At 56.5% G+C, this 22,886-nt stretch overlaps 1 protein-coding gene across 2 annotated transcripts; it reads right to left on the bottom strand.

Moving 5' to 3' along the window:
• Relt (RELT TNF receptor) lies at window positions 1-19,631 on the bottom strand. Of its 2 annotated transcripts, XM_078046657.1 has the most exons (12): window positions 18,917-19,051; window positions 17,072-17,289; window positions 7,357-7,427; window positions 5,946-6,020; window positions 5,647-5,813; window positions 5,354-5,433; window positions 4,438-4,695; window positions 3,069-3,149; window positions 2,703-2,784; window positions 2,283-2,540; window positions 1,694-1,892; window positions 1-1,556 (listed from the first exon to the last, which is right to left on the bottom strand). In XM_078046657.1, exons 2-12 carry the CDS (start codon window positions 17,091-17,093, stop codon window positions 1,509-1,511), a joined length of 1,341 nt encoding a protein of 446 aa, XP_077902783.1. In that variant the 5' UTR covers window positions 17,094-17,289; window positions 18,917-19,051; the 3' UTR covers window positions 1-1,508. The 2 variants fall into 2 exon arrangements, with proteins under 2 accessions (XP_077902783.1, XP_021580750.2); XM_021725075.3 differs by lacking the exon at window positions 17,072-17,289 and having other exon boundaries at window positions 18,917-19,631.
• Window positions 19,632-22,886: the final 3,255 nt, after the last annotated feature.

Below are 22,886 nucleotides of genomic sequence, written 5' to 3'. Positions count from 1 at the left end.
TATTTTTTACATTGATTTTATATTGCAATGAAAATATTTTGGATATACTGAGTTTAAAAGACAGTATTGATAATTATTAAAATTAAATCCACCTATTTTTACTTTTTGGAATGGTTATTAGAAATTTGAATCCCATACGTGGCTCACACTGTTTTTCTGTTGGACAGCCCTCTAGGGGCCTTCATGGGAACCAGGTGAAGTTAGGGGCCTCCTCTGGCCCATATTCCCCACTACTGAGGTGTTGTGAGGGGAGGGACCGCCTGTCCAGCACATGAAGCCCAACACAGTAGGGCTGAAGAGTATGTGTTGAACAGACAGATGACCTCGGGAAGGGGCACAAGGAAAAGAAGGTCCTCATACACCACTTTCCCACCTTTTATTCTTCGACAAGTGGATGGGGATGGAGATGCAAAGATAACAGCAAGTTTTAATAAATAAGAGAAATGGGGACAGGCAGTGGGCCTGCGCCTGCACGGCCCCACATAAATAATGAGGTGGCTGAGCCCGAGTGGAGACAGACAGGGCTGGGCCAGCAGTCACCTGCGCTGTCCAGGGCTGGGGGCAGACATGCTGCACCACAGGGACACAGAAACCACTGATGCCAGAAGTGCTCTTCAGCCCAGCCAGTGGTCCTCTCCCCAAAGTTCCAGAGATCTGGGGGTGGCAGAGTGGGCTGGGGCTCTGCACTTCAGCTTCGCCCAGGTCAAGTCATTTTTCAGTTTCATTAAAAACAGCGAAGTAGGGCAGGCACATGCAAGTAAGCCTCTTCTGTAGGCAGAGCCGTGGATGGGCAGCCCCATGGGGGCCTTGAAGGCAGAGGCCCCGGAAGCAGCAAAAATGGGCCAGATAAAGCTACTAATGGGAGAGGTGGCAGAGTCAAGCACCCCCTCCACAGGACCCATCCCAGAACCTCCAAGGAGCTGGAGAGGTCCTGGGCACTGAGGCGTGATTCTCTCCCTACTTCACAAATAAACTGGGACCAGTATTGGCCAGGGATGTGCCCAGGATTAGATCCCAGGAACTTGGCCTCCCAGCCCAGGGCTTTTATATTGCCCTTTCCATTTACAGAACCTGCTAGAAAAGGAGGAAGAAGCACATCTGCTCTAGGGCCCTGTACAGGGGCAGGATAGCTAGTCACCAAAGTGTGGGACTGGGGCACCAAGTACAGGCGCCACCTCTCTGCCAAGCCTAGACCTCTGGTGGTACAGAGAACTCTCGGCTCCTAGGATGTGGCCAGGGCAGGCACAGGGTTAGGGCATCCTACAGGGTAGGAACTGGGCAGCAGGGACAGGGGCCAGGCTCTCAATCTGCTCCTTCACACAGTGCCCACCAACTGCCTGCCTCCTCACTGGGGCGGACGGTCCCACCTCCAGGCCTTGGCCTTTGCTGTTTTGCCTGCTGGGCCATCGCTTCTTGGTCCTCACAGTCCCAGCTGTAGCTCTTCCTCATCCAGGAAGCCTTCAGAACCTCCCAAGGCAGGTTTGAGTGTCCTTAAAGTAGGCAGCCCCTCAGATAACCAGGTTGCTCTCACTTAGCCGGACCACATAGCGGTTCTCCTGGGAGACAGGGATGAAAGGCCAAAGCTGATTCAAGGGGCTTCCAGGCTCCCAGTGAATGGCTCTTTCCCAGGGACCCTGCACTTGTGCCCCTGTTCTGGAGCCCAAGATACTCACAAGCCTTCCCCAGCCCTCACCTCAGCTTTGTTCTCTGCTGGGGGCTTCAACCACTTCGTATGGCTCCCACCACTTCCCAGCAGTGCTTGCTGCTCCGGCAGGAGGCCAGGTTGTGGGGAGTCAGGGAGATCACCCCCCGAAGGCCCAGCCTCCGTGATGGTCTTCACCTCAGATGCTGCTGAACTTGTCCGCTGCTCAGGAATTCGAGCCACGCGGAACCTGGGAGAAGAGGTGGTGTGACCACTCTGGGTGCAGAGTTTGAGTTCAGGGTCAGAGCCTCTGACACCTGTGCCTGAGCGTCTTCCAGGCCCTCCATAGATAAGGCTTCCCTCCGCTGTTTTTACCTAGCCCAGCACCCCACCTCTAGGTGTCAGACGCCCTTGGCCTCAGAGGTCCCAGATGCCACAGGGGCCAACACATGCCCTGAAAACCCAAGGGCTCCATGTGAGGTGTTGCACAGCTGATTTCTTTCTGCCACCCACCCTACTAGAGAGGCCCACAAAGGGTAGGACCATCACTGAGCAGAGTACCCAGGGTTTAATCTAGGACCCTGCCTCCACTCAAGGCTGTCACCTCTCCATCATCCTGGTGCAACTGTGCCAACCTCACCTGCCCACAGACAAGATGGTGATCTCGCCCTGACGTCCTGTCTTGGCCCCAGCCTTGGGAGCCCTGGCTGGGTTGGGCAGAAGGCTGGGAGCAGGAGTAGTAGCAGCTGCAGCCTCAGGGGACAGCAGTACCTCGGGCCACTTCTTCTGACTACAACGGGAGCAGCAGGGGCCAGAGAGTGAAGCTAGGCCCTGCACGGTGTGGAGGTGGTGGCGATGAGGGCAGATGTGTGGCATACTGGGGGAGGCCGGCGGCAGCCTACAGAAGGGAACGGGTAGGAGCAGTCATCAGGGCAGCCCAGGCTTAGGGCCAGAAAACCCAAGCAGGTAGAGAAGGGGTAGAGGTAGCATGTGAGGGAAGAGACCCAATCGGTAGCCCCCAGGAGGCAGGCTGATTATCCGAAGGCCCTGCCCCCCTCACCTGGGCACAGGCCTGTGGCTTGTCTGCACCAGCTGTTTGCTGTGGTATTCTTTCAGCAGCTCCTCCAGGGCCGCCGCATTCTCTGTGGGCAGCTGTGGTCAGAACCCAGCTCCAACCATAATGGGAGCCCCCAAGTCCCAGCAGAGCCCCCTACCTACCCACCACGCATACCCAAGCTGGGCTCTGCACCTTTTCCTCCACCCCTCATCAAGCAAGACCAAAGACATGGGGCAGCACCGCGTCTGTCTGAAGCACCCAGGCGGCGAGGGCAGAGCAGGGCAGTTCAGTGACCTTACACCGCCTCATAGGCTCCAGGAAGAGACACTCCTCTCCTGGGCACTGGGATGGGTCAGACTGTGTCCTTACCTTTCTTTTCTGTGATCAGACGCACCAGGACCCCAATGGTGTCCTCATTGGCATCCTCAGTCCTGTAGGCAGGGTTGATCCCTGGGAAAGAGAAGAACCAGGATCAGCCAGCAGAGGGCACCCCGGGCCTTGAAATCAGAGCTGAGCTTGGTTAAGGTGACAGTAGATGACAGAAGTATCCCAGGGCTGTGCACCTGCGGGCTCTGAGCCTCGGCTATGGCTCAGAGTAGCCCACCATCGCAGTTACTGCTGAACACTCACTCCTTCTCTACCAGAAGCCCCGGGTACTCAGTGATTTCAGGGCCATCTGCAGACTGTGCGGGTGAGGGGCTGTATCAGCCTCCTCTGGGTCGCACTGCCTCTCTGCAGTGGGATCCTTCTTACCCAGAACTCCCAACATCTATCGCAAACTCTGCCCCTCCAGGCCCATTACTTCCTGCACACCTCCCTGTCCGTGGCACTGTTTAACTGAGGTCCTTGGTTAGCTTTGGGCCCAGACCTCAAGGGTATGGGAATGGGCCAACAAGATCGATCCCAAACCCAGCAGCAAAGAAAGCTCCTAGGCAGCAGCCAGAGATTAAAGAAAGTCACTAAGCTAGGAAAACAAGTGTAGTCCCAGGCAAAACCGCCCTCAGTCGCCACCTTCCTGCCTGCCTTCCCGCCCCCTCCAGATTTTAGTGTCAGGAGTTAGAAGGGGCTTTGGCCAGCCCCAGGCAGTCTGGGACTCTGGCATAGGAGGTGCTATTTCACTCTTGACTTGGCCAGAGGCCCAAGGGTGGTGTATATGGAAGTGGGGCCCCTGTCCTTCAGGAGGCATTGGCCAGGTAGGGGAGAGGAAGGAGACCCAGGCCCTGGGGTAGGAGTGAGAGAATGTGCCTCTTCCTCTTTCCAGAACTTGTAATTCAAACCACAGCCCGCAGCTGTAACCTGAGCTCCTTGTGGTGTCTGCCCAGGACAACTGCCCCCTTCCCACAGGACATTCCTCCAGCTACAGGCCAGAGGTCAAAGGTCACTTTCAGTACTTAAAAGGTCATCCACCCTGGAACCATACACACAATTACAGCCTGTAGACCCGCCCCCTCAGGAATCCAGATCTCCATAGCTGGGCCCGGCTCAACGAAAAAGGGCTACCACCACTTGACCAGCTCTGCTGGTTCTGCCCCGTCACCATTCCTGGACCCTCACCTTCCTCCCAGCAGCAGCACCTCTGTAGGCGTCTCCCCTGAGGCTGGCGCACACCACCTTCAGGAGGCCCTCCCAGTTGGCCCTCCACAGGCCTCTCCTTGCCAGAGCCCCCAAGGCCAGGGAGGTTCCCTCTGGTCGCCTCCAAGTTCCCTGTCTCCCACCTGGACCCCAAGCCCGGCCTCACCACTGCCTCCACCTCCAGGGCCGGGCCCGACCTCCTTGTGCGCCGTGCAGTGGTAGCCCTTCCGCTTGAGCAGGTTGCACACCAGGATGCCCAGGAGCCCCATGAGGCAGAAGATGGGCACGATGGCAATGACCGCATACTGAGCAGCCGTCTCCTCAGGGCCACCGGCCCGTGTGCCGTTCCCCGGCTGCTGAGTCTCACCACCGCCACTGGACCCGGCTGCCACCTCCACGCCACGTCGGGCCCGCCGCCCCCACTCTGAGCACAAGATGGAGGCAGAGGAAAACAGAGAGGCAGAGAGGCCCAGGGCCCAAGTTAGTGTGGGTGGGGTGGAGGGAGGACTGATGGTCCAGGGCAGCCCACGCCCCGCCATACTGGGGAGGCAAAGGCCAGCTCAACCCTGCCTTTCTTCCGTTTTTTGCCAAACAGGGGTCCTGAAACAGGCTTCCTCGGGCCTCAGGATGGGCAGCCCCTGGCACCCCCATCACCCCTCATGCTGGGTGAGGAGTGAACAGATGGCAACGTGGCACATGCCTAGGCACGGGGACGCGGAATCCTGCCTCCCTAAGGCAGGCCCTGTGAATGAGTCACCTGAGAGGGCGACTGGCTCAGCGGTGAGGTGTGCCCATGTGTTTATGTGTGTGGACATTCACTTGCAGGGTCTCATGGAGAGGACAGGAATGGGAGCCTGGTCAGGATGTGAACCTCCTCAGCCCCTAATTGTGGCCTCCACCCTCTGTATGGTTTCTGCCACTCAGAAGTAAAGGGAGGTGACTGGCCACATTCTGCTGGGCTCCCCCGGGCTGGCTGTCCTCCCAGGGGCTAAGAGGACCCCAGTGCCCCAAATGGACAATCAGGAACTCCTGGGCTCAAGCTCCTGCACCCATTCCTCACACACCTCCAATCTGCCACTCACCATTACAGCCAGGAGTGCTCAGAGATGCCCAGGAACATGGTTGACATGGAATGTGGGGAACCCCCCGAGGCCCAATCCACCTGCAGGGAGAGATGTCACTGAGGTCCAGAAGTTTCCCCCAAAACTGTCCGTAGGCTGGATTCCTTCCTATCAGTCACCCTCAATGGTCTTGTTCCATCCCATTTCACAGATGGGAGGACTAAGGTCTATGTAGGGTGGAAATAGGCTGGAACTCCAGGATCCATAGTCCTGGCCTCTTAGGCATGAGCTCCCACCATCCACCCCTTGCTCACCCAGGCTGGCAGCCTCCACATAGTGTATCCTGGGTTGCAGTGCCAGCCCGGACCTCCAGCCTCCTTCGAAGGCTGCAGCGGTCATGAGGCTGGCATGGGCTGGAGCCCCAGGAGATGGAGAAGGTGCCTGGGGGGCAGGACCTGCATAATGTGCCCTGACCCTGGTCCTGTAGGAAACAAAGGGTGAGAAGGAGGCCAGGAGTCAGGCCTGAGATCCCTGGGGAAGCCAGGCCTGGGACCCCACCCCTTGCCCTAAGATGTCTTCCCAGGAGAGGGCAGATGTGCAGCTCAATGCTCACCAGATCGGGCTCCTCCCCAGGTGGGCACTGCCAAAGGGTCGTTGGTGTTGCAGTGGCCAGAGGCCAGGGCAGCAGCTGGAAGAAAAGGAAACAGGAGCATATTGAGGGAGGGAAGGAGAGAGTTCTGGGCACGGGGTCACTAGGGTCATCTGAGCCCATAGGAGTGGAGATCGCTGACCACATAGGGCCATCCCACCCAGGCTTCATGGACACTTTTCTAACCTTGATCCCTCACACTGCAAGGAAAACCTGCCCTGTCCCAGACCTGCTTCATTACCAGTGCCTGAGTAGGGAGAAAAATCACATCTGCTTCAGGAAAGTTCTGGAAAGCCCCAGACAGGGGATCAGGACCTCAAGCCCCTGGATCTCTGAATTACACCCCTTCCAGCTAACAAGACCAATGAGGAGGAAATGCTTCCGAATTCCTCTCTGTTTCTGTCCCTCTTCCTGCTGCAACCCCTGCCCCCCAATCACAGCTGGACATGTCATTAGCCCGCCTCTGTTTATCATTCCTGGAGCCAAGTTTGCAGCTGGTGCTTACTATTCTGGGCCCTGGGCTGAGTCTCTGAGACCACATCCTCCTCTGTGACCTCCTCCTGTGGCAAGGCCGCCCCATTCACCCGGGCACGCAAACAGAGGATGGCACATTCAAAAGAAGGGTGTCCCAGCGCCTCCCACGGGGAGCTCCCACTGCTTCCCACTTCCAGGTGTGAACCATCTGGCCTCAACTCCTGCTGTGGGGAGACCATGTCCTTCATTTTAGTCCAACACTGATTTGGGGGTATGAGGCAGAGAGGAGAGCCAGCTCCCTTGGAGGCAAAATGTCACAGAGGCTCTGGGGATCTCCTCAGGCTCCAGACCTGGCTCCAGTACCTGCCTGAGGCCAGGTATCACACTCAGGAATTCCAGCCTCAGAAAGAAGGACGACTCCAAACCAGACGCCAAGACCTGTCTGGGGCCAAGTCTGGCCGGATTCTCTCATTTCCATCACAGATCTCAACTCCAGCATCTGAGGTGCCCCAAATCCCAGGCGTCTTTGGCCCAATTTCCTCAGGTTCCCCACTACTGGCCACTATTCCCACATCAGCTGCTGACAGGCACCTGCCCTTAGCCACCAGGCCTTGCCTACAAATGCAAGTCCTTCCTTCTCCTCCCCCTGCCCCCCGCCCAGCCTGGGTAGGCATGGTCTGCGAAAGCAGTGTCTTCTGCCTTGGATGGGTAGGGGAAGCCATGGCCTTCCCTCCTGGCTCACCATTTCATGCCAGGGTGGGTCAGGATGGGCTACCTGGGGTTGGACAGCCCCAAATGCTTCCCAAGAAGAGCTGAATAATCAAGCTTCGTCCCAGCATGGGGTTCCTGAGCAGGCTCACTCCCTCCTCCCTGGAGCTCCTCCCCAGCCCGTCCCACTCACCACGAGGAGGCAGGACAGGGGCCAGCACAGTCCGCTCAGCTTCATCATCAGGCCCTGCGGCAATCTCTGGCCTAGGGTAGATGGAGGGAAGACTCAGGGGCCAGCCAGGATAGAAAGGCAGCTGCTGTCCCCCCAGGCACTTCAGAATGACAGGCCTTCACAAGGAGTTGGGAGAGTGCCCTAGATCTCCACCCAGGTCCAGTCTGAGCAGAGGTGGGCTGCACCGTGCAGGGCCAGCCTCACTGGAAGAACAGAGGGCCCTGCAGGCTGGGGAGGCTTCCCAGAGGAGGAAGGGCTTCCTTCCCCTTCCATAAACAGCCAGGTGCCCTGCGGCATTGCAGGGGAGCACAGGAGGAAGGAAGCGTGGGGAGGCCAGCCAGGCAGAGAAGGCTGCAGCCCTCAACCTCGGCCTCTGCTCTCCTCTGCAGCTTCCAGGCTCCTGCCAACTGCAGCCCACAAGCCCACGGCCTCTGGCCTCACGTTCCTCTGCCTCCACTCTCACTGGTTCTGCTCTAAGGAAGGCCCTGTCCCCACCTTTCAAACACTTTTCTTTCTGGAAGCTTTTCTAGAAGTTTTCCCCAAAGCTGAGTCTGGCTCCTATAACTCCTGTGCCTCACTCCATCACAGGCCTGGAACCTTCCACATGGCCACTGTCCACGCATCCCCAGGGAGGGCCAGGACATGTCTACTTACATCTCTGCCTGCCTGGCTGCCACAGGGGATCTGAAGGGGTAGGTGGCCATGGCAGCAGAGTTCAGCCTCTCTTCCTCTTTCCCCCATGGGCCAGCCACTGCCCTCACCGGGGAAATAGGACCCTGTCCTCAAGGATCCCCATCCCCGGGGACCCCATACTGCAGAGATTGAGAGAATGGTTCCCCTGCCAGTCAGTGGGAAGTGCCAAAGAACAAAACACAGCAACATCAGTGGTGCTGCCCAGCCCCCTGGCCAGCCAAGACTGAGGCCCCAGGGCCAAAATGCGGCTGCTTCTGGAGAAGCCCCCAGCCAGTGGACAAGTTGGAACAACAGGATTCAGGATTCAAATTACACAACCGCAGGGACTGTTGCTGAATGAGGAAGCTCCAGGATGTACCCCAGAGGCCTGCTTTCAGGGTTGTAAAGGTGACAGAAACAGTGTTCATGGGACCTGGACACAGGCCATGTACAGCCTCTGAGGTCCAAGGATGGCTCATGGGACTTAGAGAGCCCAGCCACTGTCCTAGGTCATGGGCAGGCAGAGGAGCCCCAACCTATGTGATGCCAACCCTCCAGGAGACACATTGCCTGTGGCAAGTTCCAGGTCACACGGAAGACCCTCTCCCTGTGGGCAGCCCGGACTTCCCGCCTGGAAAAGGAGCCCAGGAAATTGATCCACCCGCCTGACCTGGCCAGACATAGACCTCGCAGGGCCAGGGGTTTGTGTTACACCCAGGGGAGGGGGAGGGGAGTAGTCACATCATCCTTGGGACTCTCCAGGTCACTGGCAGCCAGCCACTCTTGGCCCCAGGCCAGGTAAGGGGAAAACCAGGGACAAGGAAGCCCAGGCCACAGGGTAGGTGAAGGCTGAATCTGGCAGCCAACACTCAACAGACTGCGTCCCCTGACTCATCTCCCGACCTGCCCTCCTCAAATCTGGTCACAGCGTCCCTTCCCCCTACTCTGCGCTGCCAAACTCCCGGCTCAAGCTCATCTCCGTGTATCCCCTCCTCATCCTTCCAGGGATCAACCCGCAGATCTAATCACAAGCCCAAGTCCTCAGGCTGTCCCCACAGCCTGCCCCTAGCCCCAGCACCTTCATGTCCCCAGATAGGCCTATAAGGCTGGGCAGGGAATGAAAAGTAAGAAGCAAAATAACTGCAGAGTAGACAGCCCCAGAGCCACCCCCGACCCTGGGTGGCACCCACTGGGTGACCTGAGCGCGTGAGAAGCCAGTGTACAGATGCTCATCTGCAGAAAGGCGTGGAGCTGCGCAATGCGGAGACTTCCAGGAGGAAAGCAAGTGTCCAGAGGCCCAGTCTCCAAGCCAGAGAGGGCCCACTCAGGCACATGCATAGACATCCGCCGCCTGCTGCCCTCATGCCTTCTAATTACACTACCTCTAATTACCCCAACCCGGCACTTACTCCAGTCTGGCTGCCCCGGCCCCCACACTCAGCCCAGTCTGAGTCCCAGCTGGACCTGCCTGGTCAGGCAGAAAAGCCCTTATGCACATGTGTGCACACCTGCTGCTCAGGGGCCCCAACCTCCACCCCAGGTCTCCAGCACAGAGCCCTGGAACCATGACCAGAGAGCAAGTTCAGAGAGAAGCCCACCGCTGGGAGGCTGGGAGGCTGGGAGGCTGGAAGGGGGTCTGTGAAGGCCCCATCCCTACCACTCTGCTTTATCCAGAAGGCCATGAAGTTCCAGCATCCCCTGAGGGCTTCCTGAAGCACAGCTGTCAGAGATGGAGAGACTGAGGCCCAGAGAGGGCAGGGAAGGTCCCCGGAGCCCCCTCTCCAGCTCCATGTGCCTGAGGGAGAACCCCCCAGCCACACTGGGCTGGGGAAGAGGAGACCCAGGGGTTTTAGTGGAGAAGGAAGTTAGCTCAGAAGCCACTCTTCCCCCAAGTCTCCTAGCCTGGGGCCTGTCCCCACTGCCACCAACCCCTTATGGGACCTAAGCCCCCTCACTTCTCAGGGCTCAGTCTCTTTATCTGCAAGATGGGCATGTTTATCTCCTATGGGAAAGCTGTCAGGAGACCTGTGAGGTAATCCACCCTAAAGTGGGTCACGAGGCCCCTCCCCCACCCCTGTGCAGGTTTGTCGTTGGTCCCGGCTGCTTACTTGCCTGCACCCCGCCAGACAGCAGGAGGGCACAGATGTCTGCTTTATTCACCACAAAGCCCAGTACCCAGCCCGAGGCTAGAAGCAGGAGGCCTCTAACACACAGGCTCAGGTCAGAAGGTTTCCTCCTCCTCGACCCTCCAGAAAAATGCCCCAACGATGAGAACCAGAAATTCCCTGGATAAAAGCCAGCCCGCATCGCCATGACAGGGCCCCGGACTGCAGAGAGGCTGGAGGTAGCAGAGCCCCAGAGAGGAGCAGCCTGGAGGCCTCAGAGAAAGAGGAAGCTGTGGCACCCGCCCAGGCCTGGGGCAGCTTCCCCTTTCCCAGAACTGAAGCCAGTGGGGTCACACCCCTCTGTTCCCCAGCTGGGCCCTCCCCTCTGGTACTCTCCCCAGTCTCCCTGGGCCTCAGCCTGACCCTTTGGCCCCCTCACCCAGCAGCCTAGATGTTCCGTCATGGAGCCTGGCCCTATGCGCCAGCTCCCGCCACCCTCAGAATGGCGTCCTGACGCACCCCTGCCAACCCTTACACATCTGCATGCTCCAGCCACTTCAACCTTCTTCCCAAGACACACAAGACACAGTTACCTGCCATTTCCTCTGCCTAGAAACCCCTCCCATCACTTGGCCAACACCTACTCTTCCTTCAGAGCTTAGCTCAAAGTCATTTCCTCCTGGAAGCCTCCCCCAACCACCACCTCCCCACCGGCATTAACCACCCTGTTTACCCAGCCTGTCCCTGCCACCAGCCGTCTTCCATGCCCAGTGCCACACTGGGTAAGTCTGCACTGCACTCAGGATGGGAGGCAGAAAAGGGTACTCTCAGTAGAAGGCACAAGGCCCCGCTGGGGTAGTGAGGGCCCTGAAGGCTGCAGGGCCGGCAGGACAGATGAGGCTGGACTAAGAGGGGTGGGTATGAACCTGCATCTGAAGCTCCAGGACCACCTGGGGCCACATGGTGGAGTGTGTTGTCCTGCTCTGCTCTTCACTGGCTTTGTGGCTGTGGACGGCTGCAGAGGACTGTCAGGAGAGTGAAATGAGAGGATTCACACTAATTTCTCAGCGTTGGGCTGGCACAGAGTACACCCTCCACAAGCACTCACTACTCACTGTGCCTCAGTTTCCCTCTGTGGAGGGGGAAGGGGCACATGCTTGCCATGCCCGTGTGAGCACACTGAGATTCTCCTTTTACATTTATGTTCAATGCTTGGCACACAGCCAGGTACACAGGAGGTGCCTGAGCAGCTACGTGGAGCCTCTGGGGAGGGGAGGGTGTGGGAAAGGAGAGGAGGCTGGGAAGACAGATGGGCAGTGCCCAGGTCACACCAGCCTCGGCTGCAACTGAGAAGCCTGCACTTTTCCCAGGAGCTATGGGAACCTTGGAGGGTTAAGCAGGGGGGGACAGGCAAGGAACAATTTGGGTCTTGCCAGGTGCACTGGGCTACCTTCCAAGCGAGGGAGATGTGGTACGAACAGGTGCCCACCAGGAGCAGGGTTGGAGGAAGGCAGGCTCTGTTTCCCAGCCCATGCTCTGAGGCCTATGGACCTCCCTCCAGCCTCCAGAGGAGAGGGTTGCCAAGAGTTGCCTAGAAACACAGCTGGACATGGGCCTCCCTCAGTGGTGGCTGTACCAGGCAGGAAGACAAAGGCTACCCATCAATAGAAAAATCCAGGTTAGCAAGGGACCCAGTGGTTCCCTGGCAACTGGGGCTGAAGTAGGGCAGTGCCCACATTGGGCGGTGCTGAGGGCAGCGAGGAACTGCCTGCTGCCCTCCTCCCCTACAGGAGGGGGGGACTGGCCCCAAGCTGGGGCTGGCCCTGGCTCTGGGTCATCTCTACTCTTCACAGCAGAAGTGAGCATTTCTGTTTTACAGCTGGAGGTCAGAGAGGTCACTTGGAGGTCACACAACTAGTGTGTGACTGAAGCAGGGATGGAGCCCTGGACTGCCTCATTTCTGCCTCCCCCATCCTGAGGTTTAGCCCAGAGCCTGGCAGGTGGATGTTCTGAGTCTTTGCCAATCTGATGGCAGAGTCTAGGGAAGCAGGAACACAGTAGGTGGCTCAACTGAAGGTCTAGTACAAAGAGCCAGGCAGGCCCCAGAGTAGTTACTATCCCCATGTGGCAGTCTCAGGGGCCTCCGGGATTTGCCTGTGCTCATATTCATTTGTGTATTGTCCCAATCTGCCAACTCTGAAAGAAAAGGGCACTGGAAACTGTAAGAAGCAGGAAGGCTGGGGAAGTCTGGGAATTCCCAGAGGGAGGAAAAGGTCCCGGAGTGTAGACCCAGTTCTTGAACTGGGGGCCCAGATGTGCAGAGGTCAGCACAGGACTCCTCAGTGAGAAGGGTGCCCCGCGACCCAGCCCTCTCCCAGCCCTCTCCCAGCCTCAGGTAGCCAGGATCTCCAGGGCACCACCATTGAGTGAGTACCTCTCCAGCGCCGGACTCCTAATCCTGCACCCCTACACTGCCAGGCAGCAGCTGCTGCTACCTTACCAGGAGCTGGGCAGGGTTCTGCCCCTCAGACCTCCCATTGCCCCTGGGTCTGCACTTCAGCAGATCAGGTGGTGAGGTGGGCAGGTGGAGCTGAGGGGGCTAATTGTCTCCTTGAGGCTTAGGAAAGGGCTGAGGCAGCCAGATCGGGCCCACCCAGCTCCTCCCAGTCTGGGAAGGTACGGATGCAATCTCTTCCCTCCTTCCTGCCTGAGACTAGGACTAGGGGAAGGGGTGTCTGAGGCCAGACCGTCATCTCTGGGGCAGAGCTGGGGCTCCCCAAGAGCCTTCTCTCTAAGTGCCCACCACATGCCTCATAGCCTCTCTAGGTTGGGTCCCAATGAACCCCTCAGAGACAGGATTCCATGTGGAAACTGAGGCTCAGAGAGGCTAAGAAGTAGCCTTAATAATCTAGTCTCAAAAATGACAGGGCTTGCCTACCCTGGAGTAGGGGTGGGCAGCAGGCAGCCTTTGCCAGTGTCTCCCAGACCTGGCATCCCCACTGCCCCCACATGGCCCGTTTCTAGTTTGCCATCAACCTCTTGGTACCATGGGCCAGCCCTAGAATACCTCCCCTCTCACTCCAAAACAGGACAGCAAGGGACCTAGGAGGGACTGGAGGACACTCCCTGCAGCCCCCACTCACATTACTGCTACCTCTTCCTCCAAGAAGTTGCCTTGACCTCCCACCCTTGTCATATGCTTGGTACTGAATCACTATGCCCAAGCTGCTCCGCTGTGCTCAGTATGGGCCCTTCCCCTTCCCAACCTAGCTGACTTGGGCAGAGGCTTTGGGAGAGGCTGAGGGGAGACCACACCCCTCCTGACCTGTTATCCGATTCCCTCAGGCTCAGGGTGTTAGAGATAGAGGCTCCCCCTAAGGCCCTACCCAACAGAGCCTACAGTGAGAGTGTGCCTGAGAATGGAGTTAGGAGGGCATAAGGCTAGTCTCTGGAACATTCCAACTGGGCTCAAGCTGGTCTCTGGAACATTCCAACTGGGCTCAAGCTGGTCTCTGGAACATTCCAACTGGGCTGAAGCTCTGGCGGTCTTGATTAGTGGATCTGTGACCTTGGTAGGTCACTTTCCTATCTGAACTTTGGGGTCCTCCTCTGCAAACAGAGGTGCCAGTCCCTGCCTCATGGGATGCTAAGGGAATAAGCAGAGCCACTGTTTAGTGCTGTTTGGAAATTACCAGTTCTCTTGAAGGCCAGAGAAGGAACCCAGGCTCAGAAACAGCCAAGGTCATCCAAAAAAACTTGGGTACAACAAGGGTGCATTGGGGAACCCAATATAAATCCCAGCAGCATGGATGGTGGCACCGAGGTCTCATTGAGAGGACCCCGGGTGCCCATTTCCTAGCTATCCAGGCCTGTGCCCACCTGCTTTACCAGCTGACACCATTGTCAGGAAGGTGGAGGTGCAGTGAGCACTCAGTATGCCCACCTACCTGCCCAAGTCTCAGTTTCTCCTCTGTTAATTTCGGGCAATTGTGCCTATTCAGCTAGCCTCGCTGTGTGGCGGGGACCCAGAATTCACAGGCAAACGGTGATTCTTATAATCAGGCCTAAGTCCAGGTGCCTTCTCCTGCAGGAAGCTCCTTGTTGGGAGGGCCTCTCGGCTGTCCGTTCTCAGTCTCCTTTAACTCCTGTTAAAGTGGGGAGGCTCTCTGAGGGAGGTAAGCAGTGCCCATGGGAGGCTGGGCACACTGCAGGTCTCCCTTGCTCTCACTGTTCCTTCTCACAGTATTTGCTTGGCCAAGCTTAGTCCCTCCTTCTAGAAACCCTTCTCCCTTCCCTCTCCACCATGCTCAGATCCTGCCTCTAACTGGCTGTAGAGGCCCCTCTATCCCCTCCGTCTATGACAGCTAGCCAGGGACACTCACAGCCACACGGGCAGTCTATTTATAGAGCTCTCATCTTTCCCAGGGTGGCCCAGGAAAGAACTCTGGCCTTCAAGACTGACAGACCTGGCTTTGGATCCCAGCAACAACAGGGTCTTGCAAGAGTTTCTAGTCCTCTGAGCCTCGGTTTCCATGCTTGTGCCTCGAGGATTGACACTCTCAGCATGAGGCAGAGATGGGACAGTCTGGAGCCTTGATGGCAGGACTGGGCACAGAGCAGGGACACAGCTACTGGTTCCTATCTCTCTGCTAGCCTAGTCCTACCCAGAAACACCAAGCCTCTGCCTTGATGCTCTCAGGAGCATCGTGCACTGTGGGTGCTAGATCTACCCAGAGACCACATCCCAGCACCCATCAATCTATAGTTGGGGAGGGGGGGGTGGATGGGTTCTCCTGGATGATCTTGGGCAAAATCTCTCCCTTTCTGCTCCATTCTCCTACCCACTTGGAGAAGGCTAGCTCCATAACAGGTCTCCCCTTGCTAGGTGCTGAGAGCCCCACCAACATTTCCCACTCCTGCTTTGGGTAGGCCAGCCTGATCTTTCTCTGGAAGCTCATGCCGGAATTATCAGACAAGCCCTGAACCCTTGTCCCTTGCCTGGAGACCAGGCCAGAAGTTAGGCAAGAGCTGGTGTGTTAGACTAACCCTAACCCTAACCCTAACCCTAACCCTAACAGGGAGGATGAAAACTGTATGACTCAAGCTAGGACTGCTCCCCCCTGCTCTGAGTCTCAGCTCTTCCATAACAACTCAGGAAGGAGGCACCTCCACAAGTGCCACTGTGGGAGATGCTGAGCCCAGGGCCCACACAACAGGACATCAATGGGGACAGTTTCCTCTACTGGCCTAGAATGAGGGCCTTGTCTGAAGAGGGCCATGGTTAGCACCAAACTTGTCCCAGACCCACAGAGTGGCCTTGAGTTTTGGGCCCTAACCCCTAGAATTACCTCAGGCCATGGTGAGCCTCAGAGACCACAGATACAAACACTGCCATGTATCCAGGCACCCAGGGGCTGCCCTTTCTCAGGAGAGACCTCGCCAGCATAGATATGGCAGTGGGAGGGGGCAGTCTGCTGGTGAGGCCAGCCACAGAGCTGGGTGAGCAGTGCCTATAGGTGCCCCATACCTGGGCCTATTACCCAAAGGCAAGGGGAATGACTAGCAGGTGGATCCAACAATGAAGACAGACGGAGGCTGGGCTCAGAAGCTTCCTGGGTGAGGTGGGCTGAACCCTAAATGATTGGGAGAGTTCTAGAAAGAGGGACAATAAAAGCAAAAGCAGCGCCGACCTGAGGCATCTGGTAGGGAGGAATATGGGTGAAGGTGCAAAGTTAAGAGATCTTAGAAGGAAAGGCCTCAAGATCAGGGTGAGGAATTTAGACTTTATTTTGCATGCAAAAGACAAGAGTCACTTTAGGGAGGTCACTCTGGCAGTATGGAAGGACTGGAAATGAAGGCAGACAAGCTGGGAACAAGAGTCTGGGCCCAGAGGGCAGGACCAGAGCCAGAGTGTAAGAGCAGCCTAGTTTTGTGAAGGTGTGTTTTAGGACTGCTTCGTGTGCTGGCTGGTGTCCAGCTGGCCTGGGAACAAGTGGCAGAGCAGAACACGAGTACCCTGTGGGGAACGGGAAAGCCAGAACAGCAAGGTTTAGGGGCCTTGGGTAAGTCCCTGAAATTCTCAGAACCTCAGTCTCTCCCTTTGTAAAACAGGGCTGGGCCTGCTGGCTCTGACTCCTACCCTATGAGCAGAGGGGATGCTGCTGCTCCTCAGGGTCTCCCATGCTTGGCCAGACACAGCAGCTTCCTCAGAAACTAACACACTAGTCCCAACCGGGGTTACAAGTGGAAACCCAACCTGGCCCCTCTGTCATCCCAAGGTCCCAGAAAGGTCTGGCTTGGGCAGGGCACAGGATGGAGCTGGGGGGCCCTCCACTGAGGCTGGGATGAAGAATGGTTCTCCTCTCTCTTCCCCTCTAGGCCCCTGAGCTATTTCCACCTCTTTGCTGGGGATGGAAATAACTCGGGCTCAGCCCCTGGAGACCAAGACAGCTATTTTCATCAGCCCCAAGAAACAGAGCTCCAGTCATTCCAGAGAAGACCAAAGGACACCCTGATGCCCAGACCTAGCTCTAGGCCAAGCAATGGCAGTGGTCAGAACTAGAAGGGGCATCTGGGAAGAATGGGGAGAAAGGCCCACAGAGAGCAGGGTACCAGTTCAAGGTCACTCAGTCTGTTCCCTCTCACAGCAGAAGGGAAGTGTAAGGAACATGCCTAGAGCAACAACAATGATGGGGACGGGGGCCTCTCAGGTAGGGTGAAGGTCAATTACCCCTGCCACCCCTAAGCTGCACTGCTAACTCCAGATACTCTTCAAAACCAGGTGGACATTTCCAAACCCAGGTGCAGCTCTAGAATTCAGAAGACAGGCCTTTCTAGTGACATCTGGCTGAGGGTGAGGGCTGAGGGAGGAAGAGGAAGAGGAAGGCCATGTAACCTACCTGACTCCGATGTTCCAGACATGTGTGTACACACACATTACACTCAGAACAAAAGGGAACACCCTGGAAGGCCATGCCTGCCAATCCAGGTAAGGCATGAGCAGGAAGGTGGTGTGACCCTGTGAGGCCAAGCACCTCACAAGGTCAGAGGTCCTGAATTCCACTTCTGTGTGACTGTGGGCAAGCCATTTTGCTTCTTTGAGCCTCAGTTTCTTTCTCTGAAATAATCACCAGATCTCAGAACCACTGTGAGGATTTAATGTGACAGTACACTATAAAGTTTAAAACAGAGCCTAGCACCATGCCCCTTCACATTTGCAACATTTCAACAAAATAAATATCTTTAGAGGATGGCAGCAGAAGACAGAATTTCCAGATCCTACCTATAACAGGTGCTGCACTATAATCACCACCACCTTCTGGGTCAGGGAGACAAATTTCCAACTACCCTGGCATGAACCCCTCAGACCCTCTTGTGGGAGTAGGGGGCTCAGAAAGGACTTGCCCAGATGGTGAAGGGGCTCTGATCCAGATCTCCAGAAAGAACTTAGTCTCCCCCCCAGACTAGAGACTAATTTGGGGGAACAAATCTGTGCCCCCTCTTCCTCCAACCAGGATGTTGAACAAAGGAGACCTGAGTAAAGAATGTCTATTGGGTCAGGATTTCAGGATCCATGTTGTCTATGGGTTCATATCGAGACAGTGGACCAGGCAGCCTTTCAGTGAGAGTCTGAAGTCTCCTTGACCAGGTTTGGACAGGCTGTGCTTCCAACCTTCTCACCAACACCTGGGTACAGCCCCTGGACCACTGTGCCCCCAGAAGAAGCCTGCCCTCAAGCCCCTGCCTGAAGGGAGGGAAGGGAGAACAGAGGCAGTTGACCCAAAAACAATAGAGGATCCCAAAGTGATGATTCACAGATCATTTACAGCCTGACACTTCAGTGTGTAGACAGGGGAGACTGAGGCCCAGCAGGGGTGGGTCTGAGAGCAAGACTGAAGCTGAGACCTTACAGAATACAGTTTTCCAAGGGCAGAGCTCTACGAGGTGTGGGACTTCAATGTGTGAGTGTGAGAGATACTGTATGTGTTTGTGAAGTGGAAACTGAGCCTACCTCAGGCCCCCTCAAATGCTGCCAAAAGTGCCAACCCCAACCCTGGCCCCCTCTCCTGCTGCCAGGGCATGTCGCTCAGACTCCTGAGAGGTGCCCCCCCACCTCAAGGAAAGACCCAACTTCTTGGTCCCCCATTTGCTGAGAGGTGTCTGAGGTCCCTCCTCTTTCTGCCTCTTACTCATTGTCCTAAGGCAGGCACCAGGCGCGTGGGCACGCGCGGCACACTCGGGCGCACACACACAGACACACAGACACACACACACACACACACACACACACACACACTACTTGACCCTGCGCAGCTATGGCCCTAGTAATCCAAGGTTAGTTCTGTCACTTGGGGTTTCTCCCACTCATTAACCAGTGTTCTTGGCCCTGTTCTGCTTACACTGCAGGCTACACACAGTGACCCCGGTGACCCAGGGTCTTTCCCAACCCTTTCTCTCTCTGTCTCTGCCAGTCTCAGTTACACAGAGCCCCTCTGTGTCACCCGCTGGGCTCAGCGTCACCGCCCAGTATGCCGGCCACACGTTCACCCGGGACAGGCCGCCTCATGCGCCGTGTCACCCACAGTCACGGGCTGACACCGTTCAGACCCCCCCACACACCCGCCCGCCGCAGTGGCACTGAGACGCCGCTGTCCTGTCCCGCACCCTGCCCTGGTCTGGGTCCAAGTTTCCCGGGCCCCGCTGGTCCCTCACACGGCAAGTTACGCTGCTTCCCTCCGACGCACCTTCTGACAAACACTGCGCAGGGCCGGGCCCCGAATCGCAGCCAGAGGACACGCAGTCCGGGGCCGGGGGCTCAGAGGCCGGAGCGATCCGTGTGCCGAAGGTGCCGGGACAGGACCCGGGGCGGCGGGCCGCGAGCTTGGATTGCTGCATCCGCCACGCCGGCGAACTTCCTCGGAGACGCAGGGAGGCAGGGGCGCAACCCGCTGGCCTGGATGCGGACCCTGGTTGCGGGCCCCGCACTTCCCCTTTCCTGGCCGCGGCAGCTCCAGCTCGGCTCCGGGTCGGACTTGGTGCCCGGGCCCGGCTCGGGGAGCTCACCGGCGGCCGCGCAGCCTGCGCGCCTTTTGAATGAATTGCCGGCCGGGCCGGGAAGGTGCTTAGCCCCGCCCCTCGCGTCACGGCCGCCGGCCCCGCCCACGACGTCAGAGTCCAGGCTCGCGGCCCCGAGCCCCCAGCCTAGAAGCTGCAGGGGGTTCGCCACTCTGCCTCCCGGTCGCACTGCTCTACGTTGCCATCTTTCGAGTCCCCCAAGGAACTGCAGGGGATGCGCGGGATCGGGAGGTGGGGAAAGAAGTTTCGCTGGATCTGGAGACTTGAATGCTGCTGGGGTCCTGTTGCCATTACCTGTGTAATCAGGGCTACGGCTGCCCCTTCATGGACCTTTTATTCCTCCTGGAAATTGGAGCCACTATGCCCTGTTCGAAGAGACCCAGGCCCATCCCTAAAGGCCTATAAAAGAGACCTATCAGGTGGGCTTCTGCACTTCCCTCTGGGACCAGCTCAAATCCCCATCCCTCTTTGCCAGGGTAGTTAGTCCTTCAGTCCAGCAAGACCGGTGACACTTCTCTTTCCCCACCACCAGCTATCCCACCCTACTCATTTCCAATGCCAACCATCAGAGCGCCCAGCAGGGCAGTGACCAGGGACATGGTTGCACAAGCCCCAGGGCAGTATTCATATTATATTCACTCTTCTGTAAATTGTGCCTCCGTGAGAAGTGGTGCGCCAGGATTGGAGGCAGCAGCCCAGCGAACTGAGTGTCCCCTGCTCAGTACCATTCAAGGGATCTCAGGTAGCTATCCCAGGAGAGCAGATCTAGACAAGCTAGGCAGCAGGGAGTGCTGGGGGCAGAGGCCTGGCTGGGGTCAGGATAATCACAGCCCATGAAAGGAGGTGGAGGAAGGTAAATAAGACTGTTGAGGATAAGTAGGCTGGCAATGGGGTTCTAAACAAACTGAGTCATAGAATCTGAGCCACATAAGAGATAGAGAAGGTCAGGTTCCTAGGCTCCAGGAAATTCCAGGAGGAAAACTGGACACCGATATGGGGAGGGGGGGCAAAGGAAAAGTTTCCATTTTCCTGGCCATGCCCAGGCAGGAAGGGCAAAAGGAGCTCCAGATTACTGATGTCAGGATGATGGCCCCAGCCCTCTCCAGTATCAATGAACTCTCCGTAGGGCTGGGGACAGAAATCATCCCTGGGCTGCATATCCCAGCCCATAGAGGAATCCCTGAAAGGCTCATCCCAGATCAGCCCCTCTACTCTCAGAAATGGTTTCTTGATAAAGGGACTTTCCAACTTGTTGCCTGAAGGACATTCTATTTTCTATGGGAGGAAGCCACCTGCCTACTGTGACCCCAGCAGGTGCCTAGAGCCACAGTCTGCACATTTCCTACTCCTGCACTCCTCAGGTTATGAAGGAGCCTAATTTTTGTTTACTGTTGGTCAGTTGGGTCAGTTCCTCCTCCAGCTGACTCTGACTTCCAAGCTACTCCAAGAACTTCCCTGAGAGTCTGGGAGCATCTGGTGGCTCCATAATGAGTGATGGAGGCCACAGACAAATGTAAGCTAGCTTGTCTTGGAGCTTGAAGAGCCATAGGCTCTAGGACAAAGGACTTTAAAATCCTGGCATCTCAGGTGAGCCCATGGAATCTTGGCATTAATCTCTGAGCTCAGAGACCATCTTTTTTGGGGGGAAGTAACCAGGGATTGAACTCAGGGGCAGTCAACCACTGAGCCACATCCCCAGACCTATTTTTTTTTTTTTTTTGGTATTTTTTATTTAGAGACAGGGCCTCATTGAGTTGCTTAGCTCCTCGCGTTTGCTGAGTCTGGGTTTGAACTTAGGATCCTCCTGCCTCAGCCTCCCGAGCCACTGGTGTGCACCACCACACCCAGCTCAGAGACCATCTTGTTGAACTTCAGTGCAGCTGGGGAAGTAAGTCCAAAGAAGGCCCACACCTCATCATATGGCATAGCATAAGGTGCCAGTAAGTTAGGATGAGCTGTGACAGTGACCTGGAGGCAGAGGCATGAGCTCCAGGTCCCAGCAGGGCCCTGCCTGGGATAGCAGTCCTAGATTACAGGATCAGAGCCATCAGGGTACTTTGGGGAGTGATGGTGCCTCTTGCTAGCTGTAGTTGAATGCCAAACTAAAAGTGCAGTCATCTCTGGGTCCAAGACGCTTGCAGATACTAAAATTTGTGGATACTCAAGTCCCCTATATAAAATGGTATAGTATACACATACTTTAAACCATCCCCCATACTTTAAATCATCTCTAGATTACTTAAAATTCCTGATGCAATGTAAATACAGTGTAAATAGTTGTTATATGTATTTTTTAGGGACTAATGACAAGGGGAAATTCTGTACTTGTTCAGAACAGACACAACCATTCACATTTGGTTGAGTGTGTGGGCACAGAACTCATGGATACTAAAGGTCAACTACACAAGACTGAAGGAACAGGAAGCTCAGACCTAGGCTAACCCCCAACAAGCAAAGTGCTACCCCAACAGAAGGTGTCCTTGTGATACTACTGTATTTGGGCTTTAGCTCCATGGGGTAGGGGCTCAGTCTAAGGGGGAACTGGGGCTAGAAGGCCAGGATGAGGCTCAGCGTGGAGCCAGGGCAGGAGCTGAGCTGGGGCCATCTGTGTCTGAGAACTAGGTTCAGCCTGTTTATAGGTCCAGACTCTCCCCTAGGACTGGAATCCCCACTGGTGGGTCTGGAGTTCTAGCCCTGGCCTCAGTGGATCCCTCATGGGAGGCCAACACTCTCAGGTATCTTTCCCAGGTTTAGCCCCGCTGGCCCACCTGACTGGTGCTCAGGAAGGCACATGTGGGGCCTTTTGGTCCCATGATGGGTCTAAGAGGAACCCAGGGCCATGGACTGCAGGCAATGGGCTGGTGGGGCCCCTGGGGACTGCCCAGGTCAGATTTACAGTCCACTTGCCCTCTGGTCCTAAAACATGAGTCTGTCAAGGTCCAGGGATTATGGTCCAGGCCATGCCCAGGAAGGCAGGTGGCCTGCTGAAGCATTTGAAGTTAAGGAGCCTGGAGAAGAAAAATCTCAGGGGTGGAAATGAAGGAAAACAATGCTTTGATGTCACTCAGATAAGGGTCAAGTCCCAGGTCTGCCACTGCCAGGCATTAGTGGCCTTAGGCTGTTAACTTCACCTCTCCAAGTGCAAGTTCACCCACTCAGGGTGTTATGAGGATTGGAGAGACTCCATGTTGGGAGCAGCAGCTTCTTCTAGGCCCCCGGATTCTAGAGCCTCTGTGTGCTCCTTCTCCTCCCCACCCCCTTTCAGTGCTTGCCTGAGCACCTTCCCACATCCTGGCTGCAAGGGCTCCACCCTCATTTATACCTGATGCCTGCTTACCATCTTGCCCCGACCAGCCTGGGATGCCCCCTCACTTTGCTGGTCAGGGCTCCTCATTGGCTATAATTGGTCCCAAAATAGCACTTCCTCTTATTGCTTCCTGCAGTCAGCCCATGGCTTAAGGTTTGTGAGGACAGAGGGAAACTTGGTGTTTGGCAGGCATGCAAAAGATGTGAAGGGCTCTCAGAGGTCAGCTGGGTCCTGAGAGGGGCAGGCACTTGCTTCAAGTCACACAGTGAGGAGAGGCCAGGGCTGGAGCTTGTGTTCAGGCTCCTAGACACCCACTCTTGCATCAAGCTCTC

Source organism: Ictidomys tridecemlineatus, chromosome 4, assembly GCF_052094955.1.
Source record: "Ictidomys tridecemlineatus isolate mIctTri1 chromosome 4, mIctTri1.hap1, whole genome shotgun sequence".
In the NCBI taxonomy this organism is placed as follows: domain Eukaryota; kingdom Metazoa; phylum Chordata; class Mammalia; order Rodentia; family Sciuridae; genus Ictidomys; species Ictidomys tridecemlineatus.
Note: the sequence above shows the minus strand (reverse complement) of the source record. Positions and strands in the feature narration are given on the sequence as shown.

Excerpts from the sequence above, each read along its gene's own strand:
- Relt (XM_021725075.3), bottom strand. The coding sequence starts at position 19,067 with ATGCAGCAATCCAAGCTCGCGGCCCGCCGCCCCGGGTCCTGTCCCGGC. Across the intron at positions 7,428-18,916 it reads TGCGCAGTGTTTGTCAGAAG|GCCAGAGATTGCCGCAGGGC; the intron begins GTGCGTCGGAGG and ends CATCTACCCTAG. Across the intron at positions 6,021-7,356 it reads CCCTGTCCTGCCTCCTCGTG|CTGCTGCCCTGGCCTCTGGC; the intron begins GTGAGTGGGACG and ends CTTTTCTTCCAG.